The 24,777-nt window shown below is 41.5% G+C and overlaps 1 protein-coding gene across 4 annotated transcripts in view; it reads left to right on the top strand.

Annotated features, from left to right (window-relative positions):
* garnl3 (GTPase activating Rap/RanGAP domain like 3) overlaps positions 1-24,777 on the top strand; it is a 79,288-nt gene continuing 54,511 nt past the window's right edge. For 3 of the 4 annotated variants that reach the window (XM_085464115.1, XM_085464117.1, XM_085464114.1), the window contains exon 1: positions 1-511. In XM_085464115.1, the coding sequence (XP_085320241.1) occupies positions 414-511 (98 nt within the window). In that variant the 5' untranslated portion in view covers positions 1-413. Of the gene's footprint in view, positions 512-18,599; positions 19,113-24,777 lie in introns of those variants that run through there. The other variant, XM_085464116.1, reaches the window with a different exon arrangement.

Raw genomic sequence — 24,777 nt, 5'->3', positions numbered from 1 at the left:
AGGAGCGCTGTGAGCTCCACATTAGTGGATAACAGGATCGGGATCTCTGGAGCGACGGAGACTCCTCAGCGCAGTCCGCTCAGGGTGACGACTGCAGCAGCCCCGCTACAGCCTGCTCCAATAAGCGCGCATGAAGTGAAACCAGCCCCGGCAACATGCATCTCTGAAAGCGTTCAGCAGGCAGTCTTTTGTCTAGCCTGAGGAGAGGAAAGTCTGCAAGCCCACTTTCCTTGCTCCACTGAGGTGAACTGAGCGTCAACAGAGCCTTTTTTCTACCCCGTTTTTCCCTTTCCCCCCTCGCTCTCTCTCTCTCTCTTCCGCCTCTCGCAGTCCATTGCTCGATATTGGACATTTTCTTTTTTTTTCTCTTAAGCGCCGCGGTTTCCCCGAGTCTACCTGTTTGCCCAGCACCCATGAATTCAGAAAAAAATGTGTATCTTGGGAAAGACAAAGGCATCATGCGGAAAAGAGCCTTGCTCCTTCGGAAGGGTTGCAGCTTCGAGATTTCCAGGTAGGTCCTCTTTTCTATTTTTTCTTAACGGTGGGCGATTTTATTTCTGTCTGGGACATGAGGGCGATCAAAAAGAAATGGCCAGAGTATCCCACTGGAGCTGCACTCTCGTGACAAGAGCTAGCACTTAGTTTCTGATCTATGTTTCACCTTGTGGATCGGGGATTTAACCGGGATCTGGCGTGTGCGCGCGAATTGATGAGCAGAGGGATTCCCCGAGAAAGGAAAAACAAGCATTGTTGATCCAAAAAGACCGTACATTCATAAACATGACAGGTTTTAACCTCTGTTTCAAATGAAAAGATGCATTTTGGGGGCCATCATATCGTTTCCATCTCAGCACCGTGCGTTCACGTTTCTTATCGGACCGTGGAAGGATGCGTTACGCACGGGCTCTTTTTGTCTGCGCCTGACTCTGCATTATTGACAGAGCTGCCCAGCTGCAGGACGCGGTCTTTGGTGATTTTAGAGCCCGATTCAGGTGCTGATCGTGCAGCCCACCAACATGCATTGTAGAATACAAACAAATCCACGTAGCAGGTATTTGATCACATGCGGTAGTGTTATGCCAGGAGGCACCTGTGAGTTCAGACATCCAAACAGGTGAAGGCGGGGAGGGCCTTGGTGACAAATAGACCACAGGCTGCGGAGCTAATATGACTTGGCTGTGTGGTACAGCTGGGTTTAACCTCCCGCTGGTGCTTGAACATGTGGCTTCCTGTGGCAACCTCCTACTGTGGTTTATCTGCTGCAACATCATTCATCAAATGGTTTGGGTACCTTGGTCAGGGCAACTAAGCTGCAGTTTTACTTAAAAGACTCACTTTACTGATGTCACACCAGTTCCTTCCTCTTTACATAATCGCTTTTTTGTTGACTATACTTCCATGCCAGGGAGTGTTTGTTGAGAACTTGTGACAGCAGATCTGTTAGGTGGTCGTTTTAACTAAGGTAACTTTCTCTGTTAATTGTTTGGTGTATAAAGCAAAACGCATATTTATATATAAATGGAAGGCTCACAATTCTGAGCTTTTAGGTCCAATAGTGTGGCAGTATATCCTGCAGGTACTCAGTCACAGTGCTGTGTCTGTGCAATATTGAGCCAAGTCACATTTTTGTTCATTAAAAACTCGTCTGTTCGTTTTCCTAGAGACTGAGCACAGACTGATATTAACATTTAATGAATCCCCCGTTTGATCTGTGTTTGATTTTCCATTATCTACCACAATGTGAGGCTTGGAAATGCAAATAAATATACATATTTAAAAAGGGATTCCTATGATGGATTTCCATATTAATGATGAATTGTTAGGAATCATGTTTTATCACTGTGGTCATATCATCTTGACTACTCCTACCTTCACTCCGATTTCCTGCCATTTCAGACGAGCTGTGGAGGTGTACACAAGTGCAAGATTACTCACAGATCTCGCTTCATTGCTCTTATGGCTTATAACTTTGTCCCAGTGTGTCTATTGATGGTGAGACTTCTGTCAGGGAGATGGCTAAATATCTGACTGCACGTCTGACTTATGGCAACAGAGCCATGTTTTGCACACAGCGTGCATATGTGGGTTGAAATTTGGCTAGTTTTGTGTCCACTTACATTCAAATTACACATCCCTTCTAATGAGCCAGACCTATCTCGTGCAGTGAATGAGTTTCTTCCATTTCTATGCTGTTCTGCGCTGGACCCAGAGTCACACTGTAAAGCTTCCTGGCACTCTGTCTCTCAGACACTAGCAGTTTAACAGACAATCAATCAGAGGCAGGCCTAAAGTGGGACTGCGTGGGGAAATAGATTCTCTGCTGTACTGAGAGGTGGAGGGGTGGATATGGAAGACACTCAAGTGAGAGGCTTCTGCTGAGAAGTCTGTGTATAATTCATTGCACTGCAGAGAGGCAGTGCAGAGTGTCACATCTGACCGTACAGATGTGACACATTGTGACCACTTCTTAAGCACACATGCTGTACGTTAGAAACATGCTGTCACAGGCAGGATCGGGCTTGCGCTCTCTCACACAAACTGGCTGAGTTGTTCTATATGTATGTTAGCAAACTCTATTATGAAGCAGCATTATCTAGACATTTTCTCCTTCGTGCTGCAGACAGTGGGAAACATCTTGCAGCATTTGAAAGGAGTTCCTTAGGGCACCAGCTAATGATTCTGTTGTGATCATTTGATCTTGTTATTATTTTCTCAGTTGATTCATTCGTTGCTTGGCCCATAAATCTGAAAAGCGGGAGAAAAAAAAGCGATGAAAGATGAAGATCGTAATTTCCCAAATTTCAATGTGACATTTATCAAATGTCTGAAAGCATGAAAGTCCCCACGATGTTCTGCTACAAATGGTCAGTCAATCGTGTCGTCATTTCACAACAAGTCCAAAAGCTCAGTTAACGGTGTAAAGCTGTCGTGATCGGTGCTAAGCTGCTGGAGTTAATACACTCTGGTATAAACATGCCACATCCCATTAATATTTCCAACTGTGATCTGGACACTGCTTCATCATGACTAAGCCTTATCTAACAAAGTCAGCGGAACACCAGTTGGCGGATATTCTCACTGACAGCATGTAGCTGCAATACTTAGATGGACCACTGAAACCAATTACAGGGCCATTTTCCTCTGCTGCTCTCGATTTATTCGGTGAGGGATGCAGGTGGTTCAGCTGGTGTGTGTATTTCTGTGCATCAAGTACAGTTGTGCACATGTCTGAAGGTGTCTGGACTCTGAAGGGGAAGTCAGCCAATTTTACACTCTGGTCTATCTAGGCTCCATAGCCTATCATGGACCTCTGTGCCTTGTGGCTCAAGCCTACATTGGCTATAAGCATAATGCTCTCAATTCTCCAGTTCAGCAATGAAATGTACAGTAACTAATTTGTGCGTTGCTAGTTAGTCGAACTGGTTAAACTAACTTGGACATATGTGCAAACTGTGGACGTGAAGCCCAGTGATAGACTGGTGGGCTGTTTAAGGTGTGCCCTGTTCATCCAGTGTTAGCTGGCATAGACTCCCGGACAACACGGGTACCAGGTTTTCACAGAAAGGGTGCTTCTCTGAAAAAAAGAAGGGAAACAAAGACTATCTCCAGTTCTGCTGAATCTGTTTGGATCCAGCCTGAGACTGGCAGTGTTCTAGAAATGCTCTGCTAATCTCTGGAGTATGTTTTAAGAAATATGAGGTTAATTATGCTTGTGCATACACTCAAAGCAAGTACATAGAAAGCATTGTCTTTGCCCTGGAGCTTTGAGCCTGACAGAGGGAGAGTCTGGATATCCTCCAGGAATAACAAATCCTTACCTAATTACAGTCGTTTTCCATTGTTTTCCAAAACAATCGCAACACGTCTGTTTGTCAAGTCCGCCTGTCAAGTCCGCCTGTCACTAAACTCTTGGCTCTGGTTTGTCTCAGAGCACTCCCCACCAGCATTGGCTAATTGTGCCTCAGCGAGATTAGGCTAGGTGTCACTTCAAGGAGCCAAGAAAGAGCTGGCTCGACTCTGACCACGAACTGGCAGAACAATCGCAACTTCAGGAAATAGTGCAAGAGAGACAAAGAGAACTATGTGAGCACTCATTGCTAGTAGTAAGCACAAAGATGAAAAACAAAGAGGCCACAGGGAAGAAGACGTCCCCTGATGAAGCCTGAATCAAAAACTCAGGGGAAACTTCGCTGTGTAGAATTTTTTGGGGGGGGTTTCACTTATCAATCCCTCATCAAGAAGCTATAGTTTATTTAAGTGGTAGCTGCATGTTACTGCAAGGGAGACTAACAGAGACCAACAGAGAACAACATGTGAGTAAAAAAAATAGATTACTATGGTTTAATTTTGTAACACAGACCAGTTCAAGATAAGAAGTCTGTTTGCATTATAGGCAGGGGAAGATTAGGTTTTCACAGCATGGGTTAGTTGTTTTGTGCTGTTCATCAATCACTTTTCTGTTGGCTTATCTGCTTGTGTATGCCTCTATTCACTCATTAGACTAACAGTGCAGTACCAACTTCACCTGTGCAAATACAGTAGATCTCTGTGGTGGCCTGTGAGCTGTGAAACTCTTACACAATGTTAGTCGCACGCCCTTTCATCCTCACTTGCCTTGAACTTCTCACTTGAGTGGTTATTCGAGCACACGCGCTTTGAAGTGCTGTCAGTGTCGTCATTAACCTTGCCTGTTGCCAAACGCACAGTGTTTTGTGTCTAGAGGTGTGTGTGTGTGTGTGTGTGTGTGTGTGTGTGTGTGTGTGTGTGTGTGTGTGTGTGTGTGTGTGTGTGTGTGTGTGTGTGTGGGGAGTGGGGGTGGGGGGTTGCCGTAGCTTGCTGCGCATCACATTGCCTAAAGACCGAATCTAGGAGAAGCCGAAATCCGCTGCTCTCCGTGCGCTTCGTAACTGAACTGGAGTGGGAGTGGTGAGCATATGTATCTTTAAGAAGAAAAAAAAGAAGGAAACATATATTTGGGTTTGTCCTTTTGTGGTTTCCTGGTGAACTTTTTATAGTAGGCTTCAAAGCTCAATGCGAATGAAGAACATACACTTCAAATGTTAGATGCTTTCCTGTAGGTTGTTTTTAGACCTTTCAATACACCAACCTTCTGTTTATGTGCAGAGGCAATGCTGATGCACTCTCATGCAGACTGAAAGTGGTTGTGATAGGCTGGCTTACTGGGGTCTCCCCCTGCTTTACAGTCTGTCATAACGCACCCAGCAGGAGGAGGGGGAGGCTGGTTGGGTGGACCATTTGACATTTTTGCTGACTTAAGGTACTCCTCTGCTTTGCATACTGTGGACGTTCTCTCGCACAGATGTAAACCTTGTTCGGCACAGTATGTGTTTGCATTGAAAGATGAGCGCAGGAGCGGTGTAGACAGTTGGAATTTAATGCATTAAAGGTTAACTGTAACTAGGATTGTTTATGTCCTGCAAATCAAACAACTAAAGCCGATGATTTTGTTTTTAATGACTCACAACAACATTTTAAATATGGTCTCCTTGTTCTCAGTTTGAGGTCCAGGGCGCGTCTCTATGCAGAGATGCCCAGATGTCCCACTCCCCAGCTTGCTCCCAGATCCCTGGGAAACCACTATGTTCAGTTTTCTAAAATAAATAAAGAAGAGCATTTAATTCTGACATAAACCTTTAATACACCGATATTATCATTCACCCGATCTATCTGTCAGAGTCATGTGACAGAGCCATGTTTATGGTTTGTTTAGGTTCAGTCTCTTAACCTTTCGCGGTTTAATGGGCCTTTATTGTCACAGATTTTTAAAACAAAGCAATGTTGATTGTGGTTTTAAACAGTAAGTAGCCTGTGGTTTCTTAATCTGTGGGTCAAAGTCATTTTGTTGACCTTTTGATCAGACACCTCCTCTGTCATTGGCTCCTTTCCTCTATTTTCATCACATGTCCAGAAAGCTAGCAGCTAAAGAAAATATCCAAAATCCTGTTTAACCTAAGGTGTTTGTGGTTAATGGAGGAAACTAATGTTGACAAATTTAATAAGAGACGTATTTAAAATGCGAAAGGAATCCAGTGTGATCATTTCAAGTTGTTATCTTAATATGGTTGAAATTTTACATTTACAGCCAGTTTACAAGAGTGCAATAAAGGTTCTTATTTCATACGTTCTTCAGGTTCATCAAAACATTACTCCCAATGCAAATGAACTGCTGCAGATACATTTACTAACAGATAGGGAGTGTATCTTAGAGTTCAGCTAAACATACTTCCTTCTTACCCATATGCAAAGGTTTCATATTTACACTCTACAGTATTGTGCAAAAGTGTTGAGCCACCCTTAATTTCTTCATACTTTGCTTCCAAGGAGATTTTCTTGTCATTTTTAAAGAGGTCTTAAGCAATAGTTTTCCAGTCTTTATCTCAGTCTCTCAAAGTTTTTCTTTAGACATTGGTTGTTTTTTCATGCATTGTCAGTCGACTTCTTGTAACTGTTTATCTTCAGGGAAATGTTTGTTTTCTTTTTAAATCACGTAACACTGACTGATGAATGAGTATAAAAATCCAGGGGATGGACTATGTTGTGCTTTTTGACAACTAGGCAAAGAACCAGTTTTAAGTCATATCTTTAAGCACTTTGTTAGCAGACGTCTGTCACAAAAACACACAATTTTTCCCATTTCTGCAGTTGAATCTACAAGAAGCACCACTGATAACAGTGTTTGACAGGTGTCTGAGAGTTGTGTCTGGGCTTTCAGTTGATCAATCTATTGTTCACTGTAGCTTCATCACAAAATACTTTGACATATGCTTAGCCGTCTAGAAGCCATTTTTAAGTAAAGGAAACAGAAAGAAAAGCCTGAGATGTGTCAAATTACACACAAAATTGAGTAAAAATGACTTTTGGTTGAAATCGTTATCAGCATGATGTACAGACTCTGTTTTGGCCTTTATATACTGCATTCCCATAAATTCTTGCATATGTTTCAATAAGTCAGTGCACCTTTTTCCCATTTTCCTGCAAAATATAAAGAAATCAGGCATGGCTCCAAACATTTGGAAATACTTGCATGACAATAAGACGTGTTTTGACATGTAAAATTATATATACGTACTTTTTTTTCTAAAACAATTTTACAGTTGCTTTCACTCATGGGTGAATCCACATCCCTTGATTTGTTTTTGTTGTTTTTTTATATTACATTTCCAAGTTCACACAGCTCCCTCTGGAGACACGAGCAGCTTTTTACAACTGTTCTCACATATGCAGCAGATCTGTCAACACACTTTGAGGCTTTGAATTTTGGCACCTTCCCTGTTTTTTAACTATAGTATGGAAATGACCGTGCATACATTTCCTATAAATGAATTATCCAACTGGTAAACTAACCAGTTATTTCAGTTTCTGCTCCCAGGAGTGCCAATCGCACGCTGTTTTGCTGTATTGTATTACTTGTCTGATTTCCCCTACAAGGTTGTAGGCTGGGAACTGAAATCATGTGCACACGGCTGGTTCTGCTCTGCTCAGCCACACAGTCGGTCTCTCAGCAAGGTCTGATAAACACTGGACTGTAATCGCTCCCATATGTGGCTGCATAGCTCAGCACAAGCCAGCTCAGTTCAGCCATGCGCACGATGCAGCGCACCAGGCTCATTTTGACAGTAAAATAGACTCAAATTACTACGAAGAAGAAAAAAAAGAAGAAGCTGAAAACGAAAGAAAAGTCCCTCACTTGATTACAACCCCATGTAAACTTTTATTCTTTTGACTAAAACATCTGCTTCCATTTAGGGTTTTTTAGACACATACCTACACATTAAAATGCACTGTGCACTGTTCCAGGAAAGCTTGGAGTGGAAAACATTTCCCATTATAGTTGGCCGGAATAAGACCAAGCATAGAGCGAGTTGTACTTAAAGCCGGGTATTGGTTGAGATGTGGCCACCTCAAGCTCAGCCGCAAGCCACATGCACACAAGACTCATAATCTGGGGAGCGTTTTATTTTTTTTCGCAAAGTATTACAAACTGCCTTTATAGCAAGGTCACTTTCAAAGTGAAAGTAAATGTTTGAAAGTTGAAAGGAAGTCTGCACATATAGAAAAGCTGTGAGTATACAACATATGCTGTTTCTCACCCACCAGCTGTATCGTGGTCATCCTTAAAAAGTTATCCAGGAGAGATGGTGTGAGAAATGGAGCGTGTGAAGGGTTACTGTTGGACATTTTTACCCTGCGGTTTTTTAGGAGGCCAGCCAAAACCACTTCTTGGTTAGCGGGTGAGCAACAGAACAAGACATGTAAGAAAGAAGGAGTTGGAAGTGCAGTTTAAATGCACTTGTAGAAAAATAAGGGCATGCAGAGGTTGTGAAGGCAAAGCTGAAATAAACTCGCTTAAATTTGAGCTTGTATTTCAGAAAACTGCTCAAAGGAGTTGTCGCAAACCCCCCACTCCACCCCACTATAGGTCTCATACTGCAGTTGCGTACAGATTGCATTGCATGATGCTATTTCTCCTGTGTTGTTTTGGATAAAGAAAGCATGCATGTTGGTTTACACAAACACAGGTGCATACTCACAGATGCATTTTCCCAACAGTGCATCACTATTGTTGCCGAGATGTCCGACACAGAGTCTTTAAGACCCCCTCTGAGAAATTTTAGGCTTTAGCACCTCATGTGTCATAACCGGTTTTCTTTTTCAAATGAGGAACGGAAGTGATATACTGTTGCATTTTAGTGTGGGAACACCCTTTGAGGAAGTTGAGACAGCAATGATATGGCCCAAGGCAAGAGGAGGTTAAAGTAAGTGGGACTGTTTAATGCTTTTAAATTGAGATAACCTGTTGAAAAATAAGAAAATTAGGCTTTCATACTTTTTTTGTCTGGTAACCACATTTTTTAAAATGACCTTTGGTGTGATGTTTGCATTAGTTGGAAAGTTAAGAGACTCAAGTTAATATAGTTAATTCTGATAACAAGAAACTGAGTACAAATGTTTATACGCAGGCGTCATCGATTACTGTGATGAGTCGTTGCAGCCTCACTAAACTATGAAATCAAGTACATGCAAATGTGCAATGCTAAAAAAAAAAATGAAAGGAACACTTTGAAAACATATCAGATCTCAATCTAAAAAACATGCTGGATATCTACACTATTGGGGACTGGGTAATGCGTTACAAATGAAATGATGCCATTTAATAAAAATGAAAATTAATGGTATGAAAAATGGTGCTCAGTAGTTTCCTGACAACATCAGGACATGCTGTGTGTCCCTCCATGGATATGCCTCCCTACACCATCACTGACCAGCCACCAAACCAGCCGTGCTGAATGGTGTTACAGGTAGCATCGGGGCAAACCTGCTCTCATCTGTGAAAAGCTCAGGCTGCCACCTGCCAATTCTGGTATTCTATGGCGAATGCCCTCAGGCCACACTCATGAAGTTTCTGATTGTTTGGTCAGAGACATTCACACCAGTGTAATGCTGGAGGTCACTTTGTAGGTCTGGCTGAGCTCACGCTGTTCATCCTTGCACAAAGGAGTAGATACCAGTCTGCTGATGGGTTTGGAACTTCTACAGCCCTGTCTGTCTGCTTCCTAGAATCTCCTCCATGTTTTCTAGACTGTGTCGGGGGACACAGCAAACCTTCTGGCAATGGTGCATATTGATGTGCCATCCTGGAGGTGTTGGACTACTTCCTGCAACCTCTGTAGGATCCAGGTATCGCTACCAGTAATGATACTGACCCTAGTCAAATGAAAAACTAGTGACAAAACAGTCAGAAAAGATGAGGAGGAAAAAAATGTCAGTGGCCTCCACCTCTACCTTTGCTTTCAGCACAATTTGTTGTCTCATTGTTGCTGCTCTATTGCACCTGTTGTTAATTTCATTAACACCAAAGCAGCTGAAACTAATCCACAAATCCTACGAGTTTAATTGACTTGATGCTATATTCTGATTAAAAAGTTCAAGATTAAAGTCAGAAGTCATGTATTCTCAGAAAGACAAACATCAGGGTGGGGACAAAATGTAAACTCAGTGACTTTGATCGTGGCTTTAGTGTTCTTGAAACTGCTGATCTCCAAGCAAGACCGTTTCTGGAGTTTAATCCTCATGTTGCAAACGAGCAGTAGTTGTGCATGGTTCAGAGAATAATGTGTGAATCGGACACAACAGCTGTGAAACCACAGATTATGTCAGAATGCAAAACACCTCACATGAACAGAAGAAAATGATGTTGGGCTCCATTGTTGTCAACCAAAAACAGAAATGTGAAACTACAGTGGACACAGGCTCTCTAAGACACAGCAAACAGACAGTCAGATCAAACTCAGTTTCTGCTGAGGCTGAAGATGGTAGGCTCAGAAAATTTGGCTTCAACAGCATGAATTCATGGACCCAACCTGGCTTGTGTAAACAGTTGCTGTTCCCACTCAGTTTACTTTAAAGGCCAAAGCTTATTTGAATATTGCAGCTGACCGTGCGCATCTTCCAAAGGTTGCCTGCAGTATGATGATGTAAGTTGTCTGAAATGGCTCTTATGAACATGACAAAGAGTTAAGTGGACTTCAGTGGCTTCTGTCTCCGATTCGAGTCTATCACAACTCCTTTGGGATGTAGTAACACAGCAGTAATGTGCAGCTGCAATATCTGCGGACTTGCTAATAATATTTCCTACATCTCACAGAATTCGTGCCACCAAGAACTAATACTTGGTGATTGTGCAGTTTTCCTTCTCATTCAACTGTGATAAAAGCTAAAACCACAAGAGGGCAGACTCTCCCTGTAAAAACAGTGGGACCATATGGCTGCATGATATAGGCTGAAAAGAGAAGGATTGAAGAATTCAGAGTCACACACAGGCACACACCTCTCACAATGTGAGATTTTATAACTGCTCACATTATGTGAAGATGAGTTCAAATTCACGTTGAGCAGCATGTTTGATATCACGTCTCTCCACTAGGAGGAGGGTGTACATTAAAAAGCAGTGATATCTGTGAGGACACCAGGAGGAGTCCGCCCAGGGTTTCATATCAGGCATCAACTTCACCGGGTTTATTTTCGTGAAAAAAGCTGAATTTATCTCATGTCTGTTCTGCATTCAAGCAGTGCACTCATCTACACGGTGTGTCAGGAGCTCCATACCTCTCATGAGCCTAAAAGCAACAACAAATATCCAATAAGGAAATTATAGAATAAGATGTTTTTCTTTGATTTCAAGGTTCAAATTCCTAACAGTGTTTATGGTAATAGAGACATATTTTTGTTACAAAGGGAAACATATTAGATTCAGTGATTAGAAACTAGGAAATCAAAGGGGTTCCAATATCAGCTGTCACTAAATCTGTCACTTTGGATACTGGGCATAGTCTATTATATTTTGCTCTCTTGCATTGACTCCTGTTGCTTGAAACGGTCATACTGTAAGCGTGGGTACATTACATGTTTGAAGACATAGGAATTCTCATTTCTCTGTAGTACTTTATTTATATAGTTAATATTATTTCTCTATTGTAAGTTTTTAACTGTGGATATGGCACTTTTTAATAACGATATGTTTCTTGTGGGCCAGCCCTCTGCATTTTGTCAAGCAGTTATGTTCTCTCTTTTTCGAGTGGTGTTTCTATACATTTTCCCATAAATCTGAGGGTAATAAAGCTTTTGGCTCTTGTTGTTAGTGCCAGTGTTATTTGGTAGTGAACTGGTCTGAAACACAGTTTTGGCATTAAACAAAAAAATACAAAAGCAGACATTCACATGCACATGTAGCTAAAGTGCCAAGGGCACAGAGGTGTCCAGGACCGGTCTGAGCGTCACAGGTAAAAGGTTAATTCACCTGATTACATTTAACAACATGACTGCCATCATCAATCGACACAGCCTGACATAGTGGCATTTCACTGAGGCCACATGGTGACCGGCTGGCATTTGAGATGCACTAAGAACAGAGAAGCCAAGGCCTGAATCCAAATCGTGTGTGTGTGTGTGTGTGTGTGTGTGTGTGTGTGTGTGTGTGTGTGTGTGTGTGTGTGTGTGTGTGTGAAGCATTGGAAAAATTTATGAAAGGGGAAATATAAATATAGTGGGCTACTGGAACTCATAATCTCAGTTAGGGAACGACTCTTTCATTGTCCTAAAGTCACTGCATTTTGACATGCTTCCTTCTCTGATAGGTACCTAAGCAACTGTAACTGTAATGTAAATGTTGTGCAGCAATATGCACAATACACAAACCTGATGGTGAAGCTGGACTATAAGTAGCAAGCATTTACAGTATCTTGATGCATTCTCAATCATCCAGGTAAGTAAATCTCCAAAAGTTGATTCTGTTCATCTTGATGTAGCGTTTTGTGGGAGAAACGTTTCGTCACTCATCCAAGTGACTTCTTCAGTCTCAGCTGACTGCAGGTTTCCCCAAATCTTATAAACAGTACATTTGCATAATTACTGAAACCAGCCCACTGGGAGGTCAGTTCCTTAATCTTAATTATGCAAATTCTCATGACCATTGATCAACAACCACTGACCAAAACCCACTGATCAAAGACCACTGATCAGTTGCTAAAGGGTTGAATTTTGCTGTCACACCGAGACAAATCCCCCTAGTGGAGCTGATCACAGCCACAGAAACAGCAATTCGTAACAACAATATTGCAGAAGTGTAAGCAGGGCAACTGCGGACGAAAGTTTCGGCCTGTCTCAGCAATGCAAAGCCCCCAGCATCCAATATCACCATGAAGGAGAGGAAGGCACTCACATCACTTAGTGATGACAACAACATCATCCTTCCGGCAGACAAGGCTAGGTGCACAGTATTGCTAAAACAGAAAGACTATCATGAGAAAATTTTGTCACTACTCAGTGATGAAAATACTTATGAGCCCCTGAAACGAGACCCAACGAGACACAGAAGAGCCACCTCGTCAGGCCAGGACTCTGCAGTCTATTTACACCTACAGGCCAGTGGACACTCTTCCAAGGATGAGGATGTGCACATCTTGGACAGGGAGGAAAGCTGGTTTGAGCGCGGAGTCAAGGAGGCCAATTACGTGAAAAGGGAAAGACCATCTCTGAATCGAGGAGGGGGCCTAAGGGTACATCTTTTGCCATCTTGGATGAGTGATGAAACGTTTCTCCCACAAAACGCTACGTCCAGATGAACAGAATCAACTTTTGGAAAAGCATTTACAGTAGTTCATTTACAACATTGATAAAAACCTGCACAGTCCAAGCTAGTTAAAGCTCCTCTTCCAGTGTGGAAATCATTATAATCGCTCAAACTTGCAATAATGAAAGGGAATAGAGGTGGGCAGAACGATCCAAATATCGATAGTATTGATGCTAACATTGGTACTGGATTGATACTAGCATGATAGGATTGATACTTTGTGAAAAAAAAAACATTTTTCACTATGAAAAACGTCTACGTGTCACCTGTGGAACTCTCTCCCACTGAGCATAAGATCTCTGGACTCAGTAGCTTCTTTCAAAAACCAACTAAAAACTCATCTTTTTAGAATTGCATTTTGTTAACTGTGGTCTGTTTTGTTTGTTATCCTTGTGTGAAGCACTTTGTGATCTTTTATCTAGAAAGTTGCTATATAAATAAAGTTTTATTTACTTACTTACTTACCTGTATCGCCTAGTTTTTGTTTTTTTCACAGCCAGTCATATTCTAACAATAGAAGCTTATCCAAAGTGTTTGAAAAACGGGCACATTTACATTCCAGGTTTTCAAAAAAAATAACGCACTTTTAGAATAGGTGAAAAACTGGAAGGTGTGTTTTGTTGCGTGTTCTAATTATTGTGGAAAGTATAAATCACTGTGATGTGATGGACATTAAAATGTGCTGATGACTTGCAAATTTATGATCAACTCATAAATCATGACACACTGCTCTCCCTTACTTTAAACTGACAAAGGCAACTTGTGTATTGGTATTGGCAGTACTGTATTTACTTGGTATCGGATGTATTCCAAATTCTGCAGCATCACACAGCACTATCAAATGGAGCCATCTTTAATGACTGGTTCCTCTTGCAGGTTACACATTATCCACAAGCAGCGGCTCATCAAAGAAGTGACATCACGGCAGGTGTTTTCATTTGCATGTCGCGTACATGACAGATAATAACCCCACTGTGCATGTCGTCCACTTTTGCATATTATTGTCTGCAGTGTTTACATTTTTCGCTCATTTTCATCCATAGCAATTTATTTATAGAAGATACTCCCACTGGATTTCATGTGATGTAGCCATCACTGTATATTATACACTTTCAGACAAGCCTCGTTTATCCTATGTGTGGGAAAAGTGCCGTGGCTTAGATCGTGAGACTGCAGGGCCTGAGTGGCAGCTGTCCAGAGAGAGGGTGATGGAGCTCAAAGGGATTATCGCACTATTGAGTCAAGAGCTCTTGATCCCCACCTTGTAGCTAGCTTCATGTGCTTCAACTGCCGTGGCTCACCCTGCAAGTGAATAAACAATTAGTGTACCTCTGCACCTCAGCCTTACTGGCATTGACACATGGACTGTAAATCCACACACTGTAATGCTTACGCCTACATATACAATCTGATCTTTAAAGTTCCAGTCGTCTGGGGAACAAAGAGCCTGAGAAAGTCCACTACTGCCGCGTCCTGCACACATACAAGAGTTAAAAAACAAATTCTAAACATTGATTTTTAACTTTCTGCTGAAGTCCTGAAGACAAAGCTTAGTAGATTTTTTTTTTAAATTGAAGCTCTGCAACATAAAGCAGCTATAATTTAAATATTGCAGCAACTCTTTGAAGCTAGAAAAAAAATAGTCCAGTAATTATGTTTAATTTTCTTTGCTTATGCTAATCAATTTCCAGTTGCAAATGAATTGGACAGTTTGCCTTGCGGGTAGGAGGCAACCTTTCAAACTGACTGCAAAGCCATTTAACACTGACCATTTTAAATTTTGTCTTTAGGGACTTTAGTAAATGACCTGTTGATTCATCTACTATTCATAGAAACCTCATCAGAAATTGTCTCAATAGAAGGGTAGAAAAGATAGAAAAGGCTGAGGCTTGCCAAGTTACACAAGAACTGGACTGAAAATCAGTGACAATAGGCAATCAAATACATTTTTGATCATCAACATTGAGTTGACAGTCAGGAGAAAGGTACAACAGTGATTGTCTGCAGCCATCTGTAGACCACGGTCATGGTGTGGGGCTGCATTTCAGCCAGTGGTGTTGGAGCTCTTGCAAAGCTGATGGAAATATGAACACTACAGGATGGTATGTTCCTGTCTGATCCAACGTGCAATACTGTCTAGAAAGCATCTTATTGGCAACACCTTGATTTTTCAGCATAACAATGATCCCAAAAGAAGTAAAAGCATACCTGAATAGAACATCATAGAGTGGGACACTATCAGTTATGGATCGGCCCCATCCCAGAGCCTGCATCGCAACATTATTGAAGCAGTGTGGTGTCACCTTTACAAAGAATGGAATAAAAGGCAGCTGAGATCCAAAGAAGAGCTTTGAATATCCTTCAAGTAGAACTCTTCCTGAAGACTAGAAGCAAGCGGCCTAAAAGAGTGCAGGCTGTGTCAAACTTATTAGAACTGCACAAACTAAAATAAAGGCAATATTTTGGTGGATTCATGTCCTGTATTATTTAACTTTGTACGTAAGCTGTGCATTATATTCATCACCTCAAGCAGGCTGTTGTTACATTACACTTACTGTAGTGTTTCTTCTCAGCCCGTTTTGTTATGCATTCAGGATGCCCGCCCTCCAACCCCACCCCCCTCTGCCGTATTAGCAGACTGATCTGCGAAGAGGAAGTCTATCCCTGTTCTCACTTCCCTTGTTAAAGAATAACTTCATAAGCATCCGTTAAAAGAATAAACCCTTTATGCAAAGGCCACGGACGCCAGTGCACGATATGGTGTGACAGTGGGAGGGTGTGACAGAGCTGTGTTTATGTAACTTGTATGACTGCCTCTTTGTGCGAGTTATTGGCCCCTGGGCTCTAATTAGAGCTTAGGGGTGTTGAGCTATCTCAGGTTGGCTCATTGTAACTCAATCCTGACCTCAGAAAACTACATACACGAACTCCAGTCTTGTTTAAAAGGGTTTTTTTTCCTTCTTTTATTTTGTTTTTGAAGCTTCAGGCTGTGGCAGATTACAGCTGCATTTCAACATGAGCTATTTATAAAGGTTATCACATCCAGAGAACGAACAAGACAAAATGCCATGTGTGTTGGTAGCTTTAGGTGTTTTCCTGTAGCATGGCATGTCACAGAGGGGGGTTTCTGCTGATTAAAAATTGATGAGCAGCTGAGTGCCATGTAGCCTGAGCCGAGCATTCCTGCAGTCTTTCATGTTGTGTGTGTGTGTGTGTGTGTGTGTGTGTGTGTGTGTAGGCTGAGCTTGAGACACAGGCTGTAGCTGCGCTATTGTGAAGGTATCATATATACTAAAGATCACATTTCACCCGCTGTGTCTGTGTGTTTAAAGGGAAAAACGCGAGAGAGCTCAGAAATAAGATTTAAAATCCATCTTCACATGTTTCTGGTGTCATTATTGCTTACTTTTTGTGCGCCATCCATGTACTGACCTGAGAAGTATTTTCCTTCCTTCCTGTTTCCGATTACAACATTCATCTGTTAAAATAGAGGACCAGATCCAAAGTTATTGTTATCTTTAAAAAAGGATAATGATGCAATTTTTGTAATTTTCCTCTGTTCACCCATTGAATATATTTTTATTTAAATAGTGCCACAAATGCAACAGCATAAACTAAGCTAAAAGCGTACAATAATACAGAGAAAACCCCAAGAATCAAGAGTGGGAAGGAAAAACTCCCACTCATAGGAAGTGACAAACAAATGGGAGACCACACACAGGCTTTTAAAGACTGTAAGACACATTTAATGAAAATAAGGTAAAGCAACTTAAACACAAGTTAAAGGACATAACAGCCATAACTGAAACTTCCAAATAAACATAACACGTGCCAGAGGGAGCCAAAAGCCAGCCACCCTGGTTCAGTCAAGGTGTCTTTATATACACTGGGACTGGCCTCTCAGGTGTGCTGCATCAATAATTGGGTCAGCTCCACCTACCTGCAAGAAACAGGAAAAGGAAAAAGAAAAAGAAAAACACAAGGCCAGCCCACTGGCCGTCACAATGAAGAAACTTAAACAAGTCCAGTCACTTTTCTTTCCAAGCTCCTTAGATTACAATGACCTGGATGACTGAAAACCTTCACAGACTATTCTGAAAGGATTCCACAATTTGTAGATGCATTGTTTGCAGATTAGAGAGTACAGCCCCGTCTGCTTCACAATTCATCCTGCTACTGCTTAGACCAGCAGTCAAAATCATCAATAAACAGCAGTTGGTTCCACTGGTACCATCGCTGTCAGGGTGCTGGGTCTTTTGAGTTTGACTTTGTGTTTTTGTGACCCTCTGTATTACAATCATGGTTTAAGTTCAGGTTTTATAGTTTAGCCTCGAGTCTAGTTCTTTCTATGTTTGAGTTTTCTGGTATTCCCAGTTTATGGTTCGTCTGAGGTTCCTCGTGTGTGTTTGTCTCACCCCTGTGCCGCTTGTGAGTCCGTCACGTCATCTGTGTTTACGTCGCCCTGTGTGTGTGTCTTTGAATTTTATCTCCCGTTCCTGTTTGTGTCCCCCTCCTTGTTTTTCATTCCATGTCTCTCCTGTCTGTCATGTGCATCAATGTGTGATCTCCCCAAGTCTAGTCCATTCTCCTTTGTCTGAAATTTGAGTTGTATAGAAGAAAATGTTGATAATTCCCAAACACTTAATTCAATACTTTTGTTAAGTGTAAAAACTGATGGATCCAGCTGTAGCTAACTGAGATGTCACTGGTCTGGTTTACTCAAATCAGCTGGGTCTTGCACCTAGCCACAACACAGTTTCTTTGTTCTGTAACCAGTTAATCTTCACAGCATCACATTCATTTAAAAAAAAAAAAAAAAAAGATTTAATCCAGTGCTTGTTCATGCAAAATAAAGAATGTGGAGTTAGACCCTCATTACTTACACTGGGGTATACCATACCTGGTCTATGGCCAGATTTCTGTGAGTCCCCCAGAGCATGTTGTGCACTAGTGATTGACTTATAGAGCGAAAGAGAAAAATCTCTTTTAATGTTTTCACTCATTTACCAATACTTTATAAATCGGCCTCTATCCATTATTAATAATATCATTTTAGTAGCCAGGTTGTCGAAAAATACTTGGCAGGATCTTTTACTACAACTGGCAACAACAGCGGTATTTTTCACAACCTGGCAATCCAAAACTGTTCGTCATTTATAGACAACCAGTGAGATGCAGTAACATCAACTCTTTCAATAATGAATCTTTAAGTTAAAACTTCCGAGCCTGTGACTTTTGAGGAAGTAATGGCAGCCAAACATTTCCAATTTACATGTTTAAGCTGACTAAAGCTACACTGGAGACCATTTCCTGCTACGTACCAGGAGTGATACTTAAGAGATCGAAAATTTAATTTCCCTCCACATTTTTTTTTCTTAAGTGAGCCTCAGCCTGAAGTCATGCATCTTGAACATCACTTTGCGGGATACCGAGAAGCTTGGCGCACGGCATAATTGACAGTGAGGTAACAGCGGCATCAACCTGGAGAAGAATAAGCCGCTCTGAATGGTGCTTTTTGCTGCAGAGCCTCAAGCAACAAATTGTGTCCACTTGAAATGCACCATTGATGAAGAGTCTATGTGTAAGAGAGAGAGAGAAGGGGGAAGAGAAAGAGAGGGAGAGAGCGAGGGCGACCACACAGTAAACGCACAGCTCCTATGGCAGATCCGTTCCGCTTCACTACCACGCAGTGAACAGTTTTTTTGGCTCTGAAAGGCACTGAAGAGCTGCAAAAAAAAAAAAAAAAAAGCAGTTGGAATATCAGTCGTGGGGCTTTTTTGTTTTTTGGTCAGCAGTTGTCGGAGTTTGCGCCGCAGTGATGACCAAGCGCTCTTAGCGGGTTAGGAGTGGAGGAAGACGTCCGTTTGCCGTTTGCTGTCGCCTTGTCCGCTGGACTAACATCGCATGGGGACATGAGCAGTGTGGATCCATCCTCTAACAAACTGTTGACTTTCAATCAGCGGTAAAAAAAAAAAAACAACAAAACAAAAAAACAACCTAAATCCCACTCATACCTGTGTGAATGCCGCTCACTCATCTGTTGATTGCATGCTATCGTATCTCCTCCAGCACTCGCATATTTTACGCAGCTGAACGCAAATTAGGCTGGAAACACCTGCTCTGGTGTCTTCCAGCGTTGTCACCATTTGTCGGTGCGCATTGGCACCTGCTAGATCCGCGACTTGTTTGTGCACTAACTGACAGGTTTTGGTCGAGTTCTGGCTACTTTACGTGTGAGGTGCATGATTTATCGGTCTTTGCTCGTTTACTTCTGTTAACTAAAAGCGCCGCTGAATCCACAAGTCTCCAGTCTGGAAGTAAAAAGCTTCTCAACGTACAGCTTTTAATTAACGAATTACTGTCGTTAGTTTTAAAAAATTAAAAACAAACAGAAGCAAACCAAATTGGTTCATTTATTTTCTTTCATTTTTGCCCGAGAGAACAGACATCACAGGCGCTATGTGCATGGAAAAATGTGAATTATTCATAACCTGCTTTTCAGTTCAAGGTGTGGAGGTGCATTCGGCATTCTGGCTTTGTGTCAGTATAACATATGTGAGACACACAGAAGGCAGGCATCTGGCTTAAGCTGAGCAGCTGAGTTTAGATGTAGTCCAAGGCTGCTTACTGTGTGGAAGCTCATTTCCAGCTTCTTCTTCTTCTTCTTCTTTTTTACAGATGGGAAATGCCACCGCTGCGGCTCTTTTAGCAGCTTAAAAGGGAAAGCTTTGGGCTGCAGTGACAGCTGAACACAGAGACTGGGTGTATAGGAAATACTCTGAGGTGCCAGCAGCATACTGCAGCGTTTGTGTGAAGATGACTGTGAAATGTCCATTCTTAAAATGATTTCTAACATCGCTGATCTGGATTTTTTTTTTTTTTTTTTTGCCCCATTTTGTGTGATTTCTGCATCATCTTAGCTTTCAGTGATCACTCTTGCAAATTGTGACTTAGTTTTATTGGGAATAATTCATAAGTCCTTATAGAAAAGTTAATGAGTAGCAGTTACTTTGCATACATATACTGTAGTGTGCTATGCAGCTCTGTCAGTAACTTCACTTTGATATTTACATGCAAATTTTCTATATCACATCCTGGAGTGCACAATAAGAAATTATAATTGGGATAGTGAATGCTTAATTGACAAATTAGTTTAAGGAATTTCTCATACTACCCAAAAATAGTCTTCCAGTTGGTAGTATAACATCATATTTTTGCAGTAATTCCTAATATTTATAGTTTTTCTTCATGTGTTGTTAGACAGCCTGTGTCGGAAAGCCTTCAAAAAGTAACATTATTTCTGAATTGTGTACCAGCTAATGGATATTTTATGTCGGCCCCAAAAGTCTTTTGTTTGGCATTGTTCCTGCTCCTGTTGGCATCTTTTTCTCTCATAAACAAATCCCATTTTGTTGTGATTAAAGAGTCACACAGTGCTTAATGTAATAGGAAAAAATGACTGGTTTAGTCTCGTGGAGCAGTTGGAGGTTTCGTGTGATGGGTGTACTCTACATTTCACTCCATTTCAAAGGCTGCTGTCCATTGTCTTGTGACAGAAACTACAATTTCCAACCTCTCCTGTACTGCATTACCGAGGGCAGCACTTGAGTAATGAATATCCATCTTACCTTGTTCGTTTCGAAGCGATTTCTCTTTGCTCTGAGCTTTCAAAGTCATTTTGCTTTGGCTAACAGCCATTATGCTGCTGGAAAGTGATTGTCTGGACTGCTGTGGTGCAGAGTTCAAGCTATGATGTCTAAACATATGGGTGGCTTCAAATGCGGGACTATAATTTCAGCTGTGCTATATCTCAAAACCATGTAATGACACACCATGTCAGGAGAGTGAGGTAGCTTGATGGGCTTACAGCCAGTCATACAAGCCTGAAAGTGGACTAGCTGCTCTGATGCAAACAAGGTGATGTGAAGCAGATGTAAAGTTCATCATGTACACACTTTTAGTACACTGCATTACAGGCACAGACAGTAGGGGTGGGGGGATGGTATATAGATTAACTATCTATATTGATTTCAGAGTTAATGTTGTTATGAAATATATAAATACACTCACTGGTTACCTTACCGGATACACTTTACCAGCACACCTTAGTTGGACACCTTTTAGTTACCAAACTTCCTTAATTCTATGTGCTCGAAACATTCCTTATACATGATCATGACTGACATGATGGCATCACACAATTGCTCCAGATTTCTTGGCTGTACATCCATGATTTGATCTCCTGTTCCAACACGTTCTATTAGAATGTGATCTGGTGACTATGGAGGCAGTTTGAGTAAAGTGAACAGACTGTCATGTACAGGAAGGCAGTGTGAGATGATTTGAGCTTTGTGACGTCGCACATTATCCTGCAGGAAGCACCCACGAGAAGATCTGTACACTGTAGTCATAAAGGGACAGACATGGTTAGCAGCAATACTCGGATAGGATGTGGTGTATAAGAGTGGGGTTTAAAGTGTGCCAAGAAACTATTCCCCACACTATAACACCACCAGCACCAACCTCAACCTTTGCTATAGAAGGCAGAATGGAGCCATGCATTCCTGTTGGTTACAACTGATTCTGATCCTACCATGTGAATGTTGCAGCACAACTCGATACTAATCAGGCCCTGCAGCCTTTTTCCTTTTCCTTTTTTCTTCTGTTGTCCAATTTTGGTGACCCCACATGAACCATAACCTCAGTTTCCTGTTCTTAGCTGATAGGAGTGGCACCTGGTATGATCTTCTCCTTCTGCATCCCATCTACTTCAAGATTCGACATGTTGGGATGCTTTTCTGCATACCTTGGATGTAGCCAGTGGTTGAGTTAGTATTGGTTTGTTATCGACTTAAGGCAGTTTGGTCATTCTCCTTTGACTCCTATGGTCAATAAGGCATTTTTACCCAGAGAACTGCTGCTCACAGGATTGTACAGGATGTAGAACTGGCAACCTTGAAGCCACATTCAAATCTCCTTTTTTTTCATTCTTCTGCTTCTTCTGTTTGAATTTCAACAGGTCGTCCTTTGCTATGTCTACATGTTTATATGTACTGAGTTGCTCCCATGTGATTGGCTGAAAGAATAGCTATATTAACAATCAGTTAAACAGGTGTACCTTATATTTTGCCAGTGAGTATGTGTATAAATTGGAATATACTTGAAATCCTGTCTGTGTTACACTCCTGCAGCTCTGTTCTCTGACAGGTACATGTTCCTCATCACATTCAGGGCACTTCACTCCCGCAGCTTGTTCCACCTCTCTAATAGTTTGTTAGCACAGCATGAATGTTGCTTATCTGTTTGGTCTGACTGAAACCACATTGAGCACAAACAAGCAACCGGCTACACCTCACACATGTGTTAAAATACCTTTCATTTTACAAGTGTTTTCCAGAACATACGAAGATGTAGTCTCGGTCTGGCAACAATGTTTTTCCCTTTGAGCATTATGGAGGTTATGAGATTTTGAAAAAAATAAACAAATCAAAATAAGTCAAAAAATATCAGTTGTAAAGATTTGATTACTCTGCATGCAGAACCACTTGTACATGCATCTTTCGCACAGTTCAGCCCTAACTTAAAATATGAGAATCATCATTGGAAGCACCAAACTAATAAAATGAACAAAATGAGCTTCAGTGGGAGATGCAGTGGTTCTCATTAAGGAGATGGTTGAGGTAATTTCACCTAATCACCTTCCTCCAAGATAGAGTCCCTTTCATGACCCTCTCTCTCAGAGGTACAGTGAAGGGCAGCAACTCCCATTATGGGCAGAAAAACCCACGGCACATATAGTTGAAGGTATTGTTGTGCTGGACCACTTTCTTAATCGCATCTCTGTAGAAGAGGCAAGAATGAGGGATGGGAGAGTGTAAGGAGACGATGATGGATACATCCTGTAGTACACACACACACACACACACACACACACACACACACACACACACACACACACACACAAATGCAACCTTTAAGCCTGAGTGGGCATTATGTATTAACAGCCCTACATCTGCCTTTAGCTTGTCTGCAGAGACAAATAAACCTTACCACAGAGTGAGGAGTTAAATGGAGGTAAAAGGGAAATAGAGGGTGTTGGCCAAAAAGGAAGAGGAGGCTAAACATGGGGGTCATAATAGGCAATCGTGGTACATGATACACAGTAACACAAGATATTCAAAATGTGGAAGGTGTACAGCTAATAGCACACTGTTATTCACTGAATCAAGCTGAGCACCCATCAGCTAATCGGTTGAGTTAGCTTTCAGGAACAATGGCTAATATTTTGGGGCTTCTGGTGTCGCCGGTGGATCTCTAGGTGAGGACTTCCTGTACCATTGTTTTCTATGCAGATGACTTTTGAAAAACTAATAAAAGGCAGCAGCATCGTGAGACTATATATGGTTTTGATGCCAGAACTTAGTAGAGAAATCCTTGTTCACAGCTGTAAGATTCTTCTGGTAGTCTGTCACCAGGTTTGCAGACATCCCTGGAGGGATTTTAGCCCACTCCTCTTTACAGAAACTCTATCAATTCTTTTGGTTTCAGCGTAGTGTGTTCCCAGTGATGTTCCTGGTGACTGTCTCTAGTCCCTTCAAATCATTAACAAGCTCCTGCTGTGTAGTTTTGGATTGATCCATCACCTTTATCATGATCATCCTCGTCCCAAAAGGCGAGATCTTGCATTGATCTCCAATTTAAAGGCAATTGATCATTTTATACTTCTTTCATTTTTGAATAATCGCGTCAATAGCTGTTAAGTTCTCGCCAAGCCTCTTCGTGAGTGTCTTTTAGCCCATTCCAGTGTTGTGCAGGTTTGGTTGTAATCTGTGTGACACGTGTACAAAGCCAGTCAGAATATCAACCAAACATCCAGAAAAAACAAAATAAAACACTTTCTATCCATTAAAATGAAACTATCATAAATATTAGAGACTTCTTATCTCTGGAAGTGAGAAATCTTATAAATTCGCCAGGGGATCAAATAATTATTTCCCCCCACAGTGGAAATAATAATTTGGCAATTGCAATCTTTATGTTTTTTCCTTATTGTGGATTGTTTACTGCACCCAGTATGATCCCGTTCAAATGTGATTGGTTATCAGAAGATGGATTACCCCTTGCCTTCTAATCCTAATCTCATAAGTTAAATGTATAAAATCATGAAAGCCTTTAAAGATTTAAGCAGTTCTGTGATAGGTCACACACACTTGTGCTTGTGTTTGAACAATTTGTCCTGAAGCACCAGCTAGCATACTGTACCGATGAGAACATGCAACTTCAGTTTTCACACAGTTGCTGCGTGACAGCCGAATAACTTTAACTCCACACAAACTTCCTCCCCAAGAGTTATATCTGTAGTGTTACTGCAAGTTGTGAGATATTTGCCCAGATCCGTGTGTACTCAGTGCGTATGCTTGTAAAGAAAAACATGTCTCATATGTGAGCATGAACTGGTACTGTAGCAGCATCCATCTATCCAGCTCTCTATGTTCAGTCTAATCTTATAAAATTCTATAGACAGAGAGGCATTGTTTCTGCCACTCTTCTCTTCTTTCTGGAACTTCTCTGATTAACATTTGAGGAAGGGAATGACACTGCACGGCATGACGAATTGCACTGCACAT

This window comes from Copadichromis virginalis, linkage group LG7, assembly GCF_057382275.1.
Source record: "Copadichromis virginalis isolate Kocher_CV1m ecotype Utaka linkage group LG7, C_Virginalis_male_GT1.1, whole genome shotgun sequence".
NCBI lineage: Eukaryota > Metazoa > Chordata > Actinopteri > Cichliformes > Cichlidae > Copadichromis > Copadichromis virginalis.
This window is presented reverse-complemented; position numbering and strand designations above follow the sequence as displayed.